The 10,667-nt window shown below is 44.4% G+C and overlaps 1 protein-coding gene across 4 annotated transcripts; it reads left to right on the forward strand.

The window, feature by feature from the left end:
• The first annotated feature begins 1,019 nt into the window (after positions 1–1,019).
• LOC108928931 (motile sperm domain-containing protein 1-like) lies at positions 1,020–9,438 on the forward strand. 4 transcript variants are annotated; one of them, XM_018743139.2, is made up of 6 exons: positions 1,028–1,190; positions 5,835–6,132; positions 6,358–6,433; positions 7,165–7,397; positions 7,670–7,831; positions 8,609–9,438. In XM_018743139.2, the coding sequence occupies exons 2-6, from the start codon at positions 5,979–5,981 to the stop codon at positions 8,638–8,640; spliced, it is 657 nt and encodes a 218-aa protein (XP_018598655.1). In that variant the 5' UTR covers positions 1,028–1,190; positions 5,835–5,978; the 3' UTR covers positions 8,641–9,438. The 4 variants fall into 4 exon arrangements, with proteins under 4 accessions (XP_018598654.1, XP_018598653.1, XP_018598652.1 ...); XM_018743138.1 differs by lacking the exon at positions 8,609–9,438 and having other exon boundaries at positions 1,020–1,190; positions 7,670–7,992; XM_018743137.1 differs by lacking the exon at positions 8,609–9,438 and having other exon boundaries at positions 1,021–1,262; positions 7,670–7,992.
• Positions 9,439–10,667: the final 1,229 nt, after the last annotated feature.

Here is a 10,667-nt window from a genome sequence, read left to right on the forward strand (position 1 = left end):
GTTTGATTCTGTTTACGTTAGAACTTCTCAACCCTCTACTTGGACAAGTACAAGCAGTCCATACATTTATCCTGTTGTTACCTCAAATACATTAATGAAGTAATCATAATTCCCTGAGCTCAGTTAGATGGGCTTGTTGTGAGATGTAATAAATATGTATGTAGGATGGCTGGGGTCCCCACAGGGGGGCTTGGGAGCTTATGCAGGGGTGTCCTAACCCGGTTTTGGAAGGCTACAGCTCAGTAGTAGTAGTAGAATATATTTTAGTCAGCACCTTGAACAGAATGGCTCGACTGATGTCAGAAAAGCCATTAACAGCTCAGGATGTCCAACTTCTCTCCCGGAGGGATACGCAGCGTAGCCTGCTGGTTTTCTCGCAATAGATGTCTTTTTATTTACCGTTCTTGAGAAAAACAAAGTACAGGTAAATACAAGATCACATGGAAGTAAAATGAAAATGAACAAACAGTCTGGAATGTATGACCGCGTACGACATTCCAAAATAGCTTTTTACTGTTGTACCGTATATAACTCGTACACAGACTTGTGTAATTTTCAGTTTTGCTGCTGAATGTACTTCCTGTTATAAATATCACTACTTACTTAGGAGGCAGGTCTAACACTATAAACAGAGTACAAGGGGAGAGGAGGGTGTATCGTGTATGTAGGGCAGCGGTGGAATGAACCACGAAGTCCAAAACCATCCAGGCAGCAGAATCTGAGACATCACCAAATAAGGATCAAGTGCCTTAACAGCCCTTGGAAGTCCTTAACATTCTGAGTCCGGGCCAATAATAATTGTCAATCCCCGCGTTGCTTTAAGTTGGAGCGTGAATTGAACATGAGGCGTGGTGGATGGAAACATTACTGTTTTAATACGTCACTGCTGTATTGATACGACTGTGTACCGTTAATACAACAAACTACAAACAAAGGCGACTTAACGCCACCATTCTGTTTTCAGATTGGCAATGCTTCTGCGTGCACACCGGAAGCTACTGTTAATGAAAACACAAAAGAAAAATTTCAGGAGAAGAGGCCGAAGTACGAGTGAGTGTTGCGGCATTAGCACTCATTACGTCATTGAAAGGCACTGGCGGAATTCCCTCGGTCCTCCACTATCCCAGCATTCCTTGCTGCGAACTGCAGCAGCCCGACAAAGAGAGCAGGGAAGGCAAAGAAAACAGCAGGTTCGCATTTAAAGAATACATGGCTATCCGCTAGCTACCGTTAGTAAACAAGTCTGACGGGCAAAAGGGTGGGTAAGGACTTTTTAATGTAAACTTGTTTGCGTACTTTAGTATCGAGTGACTAGCTCAGCTATAATTGTAAAAACCTCAACCTGTACTTGAATGCGGGAAATAACAATCTGTGTATCTGTGTGTTACTAGCAACAATGAGCTGCTGTCGTCCTGTAGACCGGGGCCCTCATATAATCAGCTCGAGTGTAAATTCTCATTATACACAGGTGAAATTCGTGATGTTGTTGGTGTTATGATTCTTAATCTTAAGTTATGGCCGATTGATTATTATTAATAATTATATTACAGTCTGGACAGAACAACTACTACTAGCAGCTAAAATGAAAATACCCTTCCTTTGTTTTGACCTGCTGAAGTGTGCATTTTCTGGGGCGAAAAAAAAACATTTTTCCAAGCCAGTCACTCAGCACCCCCCTGGGGAGCCGCGTGTAGAGGTTTTTATATATTTTGAAGACTGTGTTATAGTTACCAATTGTTTGCATGCAGTCAAAGAAAGGTAAAGTATTCGTACTTGTCAGTCTGAATTGTTGATTGCTCTTCGCTACAGTCAGTGGTGGTGGTGGTGGCAAAATATGATGATCTATGTAGGTCATACAGCTTTACAACATTGGTCGCCTTAGTTTGTTACCAGGGCGATGCGGAGAGCAAAATGATCGCGCACAACAACGCTGCCTGGATTGTAAATATATAAGGATTATGTGTGAAGAACGGGACGCTTCGAACCACATTTACACATGATAGCTATGTAAATGTGAGAGTAATTAGCATACCTGTGCTACAGCAACAGTACAGGTACTGTTTATATGAAACATTTTCGTCACTTTGTCTCCTAACCAGGCAGGTCTCTCGGTTACCGAAGGTCCCAAACTGATGCTGATTGGTCGGTCGCACTGCGTGAGGGCGGGACTAAAGCGCTTATTTAAATCAAGTCATGTGACTCGCCACGAGGCGCAGAGCTCCGGACCGACGCTCCTTTAGCGGACTGTGCGGCGGACCTCGCGTTTTTAAAGTTGACCGCCATCACCCAGGGATGCCTTCGCTCTCATTAATTCTGTTACTCATGTTTACATGTTTTTTTTTTTTATGTAGCAAACGCTTTTGTTCGAAGCGACTTACAATGAACTCTACGTAGTGTTATGAGCCCACACACCTAAGGTGACTTACACTGCTAGATACACTACTTACACTGGGTCACTCATCCATACATCAGTGGAACACACACACACTCTCTGGGTGAACCTGAACAGCATGTGTTTGGACTGTGGGAGGAAACCCATGCGGACATGGGGAAAATATGCAAACTCCACACAGGCTGAGCGGGGATCAAACCCACACCCTCTCGTATCCCCCGGGGTGCTCTGAGACAGCAGCACTACTACTCACTGTGCCCCCATGCTGCCTATTATGTACTGTTCTCAAGAATCTCCCCAGACTTTTTTTTTTCATATGAACAGCCATTATTCAATGCAAAAGAGTCATCCTTTGGCAAGACTTTTCCTCTAACTCCACAAATCAATAACAAAGCCATTCAATGCTTATTTGATGAAGCCTTAACTTCTACATCCTATGCCCTCTCATTCAGGAATCCCTATATCAGTTATAGGTCTGTTGCTGCAGGAAAATATGGTTGTTACTACAGAAGTCTCAGCTTATGATTGAAGTTATAGGGGTGTCATTTAAGGTGATCCACAGAATTTACCCAGCTAGTCAAATATAGAATAACAAAATAAATTCTGCAATTGTGTATGCTGTGAAGTGCTATGTGAAACTGTTCTGCACTTGTTCCAGCAGAACTCATATCAACAAATGTGCTGTTTGGTATCTTTGTTTAGCAAGGAGGACAACAAAAATTTTATGTGAAAAATCTAATTTTATTGTTAAAATTAGATATCCATTAATGCAAATTCTCTTAGAAACCTAACTTTATAACACATTCAAGTGAAATCAAACAATACTTCTGTGGACTCCCCTACTTAATACTTCTCACACACACACACACTTACTTACTTTCTTCCTTCCTTCACTGCTTGTCCCATACAGGGTCATGGGGAGCTGGAGCCAAACCCAGCAACTCAGGGCGTAGGGGGCACACACACAGGACAGGATGGCAGTCTGTCACAGGGCACACCAAGTGGGGACTCAAACCACAGGCCCACCAGAGAGTAGGACCTGGTCCAGCCCACTGCGCCACCACACCCCCCTGCTTTCCAAGACTCCCTTAATTAAAAATACAAAACTACCACACTAAATCATTCAACATTTTCATCTAAACTGTAATCTGTATTTGTGCTCATCAGGCTCTTTTGTCTTTTCTTACTACCACTATCTTAATATTCTTCTCTTCTTTACTGTTGTCTTTTATACTATTGCCTTGTCTCAATTTAAAGAAAGTGTAAAAGATGTGCTGCTGGTATGCTGTTGTGCATGTCCAGTGGGAGAAATGTTCGTAAGGACATTCTATCATTAGGGACAGCTGGTAGTGTAGTGGTTAGAGCTGCTGCCTTTGGGCTTAGTGGTCATAGGTTCAAGTCTCACCTTGGGCTGTAGTGCCTTCAAGCAACCTCTTACCTTCAATTACTCTAGCTTTATAAATGGGTAAATAATTTTCAAGTTGCTTAACGTTGTAAGTCGCTTCGGAGAAAAGTGTCTGCTGAATAAATGTAAGATACACCTTTCAGAGACACTTCCACATGTCTGGATCAGTTATTTGTGTGCTTATTAATTATGTAACAGCTTAGTGGACTGTGGACAAAATTAGTAATATGTGACCCAGTGGACAAGGAGCAGTATGGATATCATACTCACATTGCAGTAAAGTTGATGTAGCTGTGAGATTCAATCACCTGTAAATACTGCAGGGACACCTGGCCCAGGTGTGTCACCGTAGCACTAGAAGGTCACTGTGAGCAGTTACTGTAGCATGGCAGCTTTCCCGAGCTCAGCAAATCAGCCCGGTCCTGTGTGATGGGACATAATGCACTAATTTTATGATAATGTATTAGTGCAACTGACTTGACAAGAAAAAGATGTGTGGCTGTGAGTAATGACAGAAATGATCATGGCAGCTGGATTTCCTCTGGCCTGTGTTTTGTTAACTTTTCCAGCTATTCTCTGCCTAACTTTAACCCCAGTTACCTGCCTTTTGTTTCTTTTGTTACAGTGGCCAAGCTTAAAGAGCATAGAGTAAAAAGAAAAGTTGCGCATTTATTTTCCCCCCACTTTTGCCATATATAGTAATAATTATTGCTAGCCATTGTTTAGCTGATGCAGGGGGTGCGGTGGCGCAGTGGGTTGTACCGGGTCATGCTCTCCAGTGGGTCTGGGGTTTGAGTCCCACTTGGGGTCCCTTGTGACGGACTGGCGTCCTGTCCTGGGTGTGTCCCCTCTGGCCTTGCGCCCTGTGTTGCCGGGTGGGCTCCGGTTCCCTGCAACCCCGTATAGGACAAGCAGTTCAGAAAGTGTGTGTGTGTGTGTGTGTGTGTGTGTGTGTGTATATATATGTGTTTAGCTGACACCTCTCTCCAGGGTGACTTACTATGCTTAGTTGATGTAAGTAACTTATGATGATTGACCTCTTCACACAGTACAGTTTTTGTTACTGTATCAATTTAGAGTGCAAAAATTGTGCATTAGTATGTTTATATCTATAGTATTTATTATTATATTGTAATACTGTTTTTTTTTTTTAACTGTTTACTGTTTGGCTTAGTAATTACTGTACTGTCTTGGGCTGTTTGCACACGTCTTGCACATGTACACTTTATGTAGTCCTGTGTAAGTAGCTTTGTGTCGTTTTATGTAGCACCCTGGTTCTGGAGGAACGTTATTTCTTTTCACCGTGTACCAGCTGTATATGGTTGAAATGACAATAAAGCCACTTTGACGTACACTGTTCAAGAGGGTTACAGCAGGAGGGGGATTAAAACCAGGAGGCTTCAGATTGCCAGGAGATGGTCCTAAACACTGCGCCACCTGCTGTCTGTGGCAGTGATTACTGGGGGGCAGGATGTGCCTCCACTCTTCAGAGACAAGGGCTCTTTGTGACACTGCGAGGCGCTGCATGGCAGCACTCACCACTTGCTGCCACAGCAACACGCTTGTAAAGGAAGGCCATTCTCAGATCCCAACACATCGCCATCCACTGATTCAATCGCAGCATATGTTCAGGATTTTCTATTACATTTTATTTTACTCTTTTCTCCAAAGCAGCCTATAATAATATTCCATGTTATACACTTGGGTCGTTTTTAGTGGAGCAATTTTAATTACCTTAGAAAAAGCATTGTAGCTAACGGTGGGGTCTAAACCTGCAGTCTCTGAGCTCAGCGGCACTTGTTTTAACCACTATACCATTGTTATTCCTTTTTGGGTGCATCATCATTTTCCTTAGACTGATCTGAAAACAAGTGCCTTCCTGTTTTTTGAGGCTGTCCTGTAACAGAATGACATGTTATGTTAAAGACCAGTCACCAGACAGTGCTGCTGTACAATATATTCTTTTATACCTGATCAGCTGGCATGACATATAGAAATAAACACTGGCATCAATCACAGCCATGCTTCTGTTCCCAGGGTGTTGGCAATGATGCTGAGGAGGAGCTGAGACAGGAAGTCTGCCACAGCCCAGGGGGAGGGGGTTATTGCCGCGGAGGAGCCCCGCGTGGGAGTCAGCGTGAAGGGGGGCAGGCAGGGGGGGCCGTGCGCTGCCGGGGACCAATGCAGCAGCCGAGCCGGAAGCCTGAGCTAGTGGAAGGCAGCCTTCCCGTGTTTGTCTTCCCTACCGAGCTGGTGTTCTACGCCGATGAGCAGTCATCCCACAAGCAGGTGCTCACCCTCTACAACCCCTATGAGTTCGCTCTCAAATTCAAAGGTGAGGGACCCCCCGCACCCCTTACCAAAAGGCAACATGCCTGCTTCTCTCACAAAAACACCAGTTGCGTTCATCCTCTGTGCTCTTATGCCCACTTTTGATGGGTTACTGGTCAACAGCTTGACATATAGGGTAACAAACGAAAAAATCTCTCCCATCGTGACACTGGTGTATAAATGCTAATTTGTATTAAAGATGGCGCCGTGCTCCTTGTTCTTTCCTCAGTACTCTGCACTGCACCTAACAAGTATGCTGTGGTGGACGCCACGGGGGCCGTGAAGCCACAGTGCTGTGTGGACATGTGAGTGATGCGGTAGTCTTGTTTTGCTTCTACTGGGAGACTGTCCCTTTGGGATTTGTCATCAGCAAATGTTCATCAGCATGTTTCCTGTACACTCACTACTATTCAGCATCATTTCCTGAATTCGCAGTTTACATTAGTAGTTATTTCACTCATTTTTTTTTTCAAGATGACATGCACTGTTACATTTGTACACTAAGCCACGTACGATTTACTTTCCTTCAGTTGGAAGGCAGAAGCTTTAATCGCTATGCCACCTGCTCTCCATACATGTTACTACCTGCATGTTTTATAAGAGATTAAAGTTCTCCCTGTTTACGTGGTTATCTTAATATTCTTTTAAAGACTCATACTGACTACTTAAGCTTCCCAGTACCTTATAATTTTGTATCTATGCATGCCATGTTCTTATAATAGTATATTTTGTCCTCTATGTCACACCGCGGTCCAGGAGAAACACCATTTCGCTCCTATGTATGTTCTAAACATATTGTGGGAATGACAAAGTTCACTTTGATAACTGACTTGATGTTTATGTTCTTTCCGCTTTCAGGTAATGAAAATCACGTGAAGTCATTAGGGTCATGTCTTATTGAAAGCTGAATATTCTGCCTAAGATTGTAGCATTCATAGGCACACAAGCATTACCACTGAAACGTCATACCAGTTAGCTTCATACACATAAATATCCACACACACAAGTCTGACCCCTTTCCTGTTGCCCTGCTCAGCGTGATCCGCCACAGGGATGTCCGAGCCTGTCACTATGGCGTGATCGACAAGTTCCGGCTGCAGGTGTCTGAGCAGAGCCATCGCAAGGCCTTGGGCTGCAAGGAGGTGATGGCCACCCTCTTACCCTCCGCCTCTCAGGAGAGCTCTTCCCCACGGCCCCAGGAGGAGGAGCGCAAGATGAAGGAGCGGCTGACGGAGAGCACATTCTTCGAGCAGGCCTCGTTCCAGCCTGGTGAGACGTGGCCAATTGCTCTTGGCACCATTGTTTGCTATTTACGAGCGTAAAACTTTAGTAATAGTTACAACTGGGCCATTCAGTCAGTGAGCACCAGCAACAAAATAGCTCCAGGACTTCAGTGTTTTTTGCCCAATGAGGAGTTAATGTAATTGGTAATGCTAATTGAACATGTTAAGATTTATGCTCCATTTATACAAATCAGCTTCTCCTATTTTTGACCACTAGGTGGCATCATGACTCAGTGATTCTCTCTGTATTTGTGGCAGAGAGCAGGATGGTGTCAGGGGGGCCCAGTGCACTCACCATACTGCTTGGGGTGGTGTGTGTGATCGTCCTGATGCTGCCCACCCTCGGGGAGCTGGAGTCTGTAGTGCCTGTCTACCTCCACTTAAGTGTTAACAAGAAACTTGTAGCTGCTTATGTTCTAGGTGAGTTATTTCCAGAAATTATGCAGAACCCAAAGGAATTGACTTACATTTACTCATTTAGCAGCTGCTTTTCTTCAAAGCGATGTACAATCATAAGGTTACACTTATTGCAAGCTGATAATTACTTACCCATTTACACAGCTGGGTAATTTTACTGGAGCAATTTAGGGCCAGAGGTAGGGCTCAAACCAGCAACCTTTAGGGCTAAAGGTAATAGTACTAACCACTATGCTACCACCTGCCTCCTGCCTTAAAAATTGCATTTTTAATTAAGATTTTCTGTGCAGTCAGCAGAACCAAAATTATTTACATTTATTAATTTAGCAGACACTTTTCTCCAAAGCGATTTCCAGTGAACTGTATGTAGTGTTATAAGCCCACACACCTTATTACCGTGGTGACTTACACTGCTAGATACACTACTTACACTGGGTCACTCATCCATACATCACTGGAACACACTGACTCTGTCACACACACACTATGGGGGAACCTGAACAGCATGTCTTTGAACTGTGGGAGGAAACCTACACAGATACAGGGAGAACATACAAACTCCACACAGAATGAGCAGGGATCAAACCCATATCCACCACCCCGGTGCTGTGAGACAGCAGCGCTTCTCACTGTGCCACCCAATTATACAAAAAAGAGGCATGTTTTTCAAGTATACCAAACTGTCACTCCGTGCACCAGGGCTTTTGGTGATCACTTCATTGCTGTCCTGTTTGCTTATGACCATTGTTATGATGGTGTTTTTTCTCCGTTTACGTACAGGTCTTCTAACAATGGTAATTCTTCGAACATGAGATGCTGCAGAAGCTTGAAGTGTCCGCAGGAAGCAATGGGGGAAGCGCCGCCCCCAGGCATTCTCTCTTGGAACACACGTTTCGGTGGCATGGGACATGGGCGAGAGAGGAGACCGTAGTCCTCTGAATCAGTTCTTGAATATACGAGTTACAGAGCAGCTGCTGCTGCAACAAAGAGGAGGATGGAGTCTAGCACAGGGGCCAGGTGGAGAGGTGCTGGGCTGGGCCGGGCCAGGCTGGGACGGGTCGGGGACGACATTGAGGCATACTCAAGGGCTGGGTGGGGGTGGGGGTGGGGGTTGGGGGATGGAGCTGTAAAGCAGCAAAAGGCAAACTGTTTTATTCAAGTGTCTGACTTTTTGTCCCCAGTGACTTGTTTGTGGCATGCCATTGCTGTTCAGATCAGAAATGCAAAATGCTACCTTTGCTATTTTACCAGTCTAATAAAGTCTATCGATTTTTGGGTGTAGTAGTCAAAGTATTAGAACAGAGATGGTGTGTTAAACTGCCTCTGACTCTTCAATTCCCACAGCTGTGTTGTTTTAATCGCAAAACAAAGTGTTTTGTTACTGTGTCCCTCTTGAGTTTTAATACCAGTCATACCTGACAAATGTGCAAGTCCATGTACATTCAGAATGTTAAAATTTATGAGCAAAGGGAATAATGAAACTATACTGGTAGAGAAGGGAAGTACACGTGACATAACATAAAACAATTCATTGTCTCCCTGTGTAGGAAAATTGGTGGTGAATATATAAATACGTGTGCAATTCTGAAGCGCGCACACACACACACACACACATATTTTCTGAACCGCTTGTCCCATACGGGGTCGCGGAGCCTACCCGGCAACACAGGGCGTAAGGGACACACCCAGGACAGGACGCCAGTCCGTCGCAAGGCACCCCAAGCAGGACTAGAACCCCAGTCCCACCCACCGCGCCCCCTTAAAGCTACGCCATCGCTCCCACAGGTGCCGGAATCTCCCCGAGACATCACTTCCCTCTGCGGTCCCAACCCGCACCTCTCGGCCTTCGCCCTCTGAAGCAGTTATGGTTAATTACTGTTTATATTACATTTACTTATTTAGCTGATGCGTTTCTCAAAAGCTACCTACACAGATGTGTAATTGTACTGGAGCAATTTATGGTAAGTAATAAGCTCTTCTTTGCTCAAGTGCATTGCAGTAGTGTGTAAGAGTTGAACCAATAACCTTCAGATCTAAAGGTAGTAGCTCTAACCACTACGTTGTCAGCTGCCCCTTTTCAGGTTTTTACTGATGGCCACACTTTTTCTCAGGACATGACTAAAATTCCACTAGTAAAAGTAATGAACATTAAAAAGAGAAAACAGATACTGCAGTTAAAAGTTATTTTAAACATCAGATTTTACACTGACACTAGGAACAGTGTAGCCAGATGTTGGACTTTGCTTGCTTGTTTCTATTCCCCTCTTTGCAAAGTGGAATTGTGGGTGAGTAAACCTCCGAAAGATCCTCCACACCTCCGCGGGGCCTCTGGGCCATGTGCGAATAACGGTTGCTTTGTGGAAATGGCAGACCTGCCAGTAGCCAGGTTCCTGCAAGAGCAGGAAACCAAATTAGGGTTGGTTAAAGCTCTGCTCTACTACAAATGGAGGTTGTAGTAGAGAATTCTTCCATTTCTCTGGTCTCTTTCCTCTTATTTACCCTCTTCTTACACCAGTGAAGACTGGCTGTCTGTTTACCCCGCTGCTGTGTGCCATGTGACAACCTTTGATATTTAATGTCATTTAATCCCCTTGGTCAGGGCATTCAGGATACAAGTAAACAAGACTTGATCTCATCTCTTTCATACTGTGGCACACATTCTGGTTCATGCTCCAATTCCGTTCAATTTATTTATTCACCACAGTGACTTTATGTTTAACTAGTATTTAGCTGACACCATTGTCCAAGGTGATTTACAGCGTTTGATGGATGTCCCCTCGAGTCGAGTCCAACTCATAATGGCCACTTGCGTGGTTCCAAAGCCAAGGGAGGAAAGGAA

Source organism: Scleropages formosus, chromosome 14 (genome assembly GCF_900964775.1).
Source record: "Scleropages formosus chromosome 14, fSclFor1.1, whole genome shotgun sequence".
Taxonomy (NCBI): domain Eukaryota; kingdom Metazoa; phylum Chordata; class Actinopteri; order Osteoglossiformes; family Osteoglossidae; genus Scleropages; species Scleropages formosus.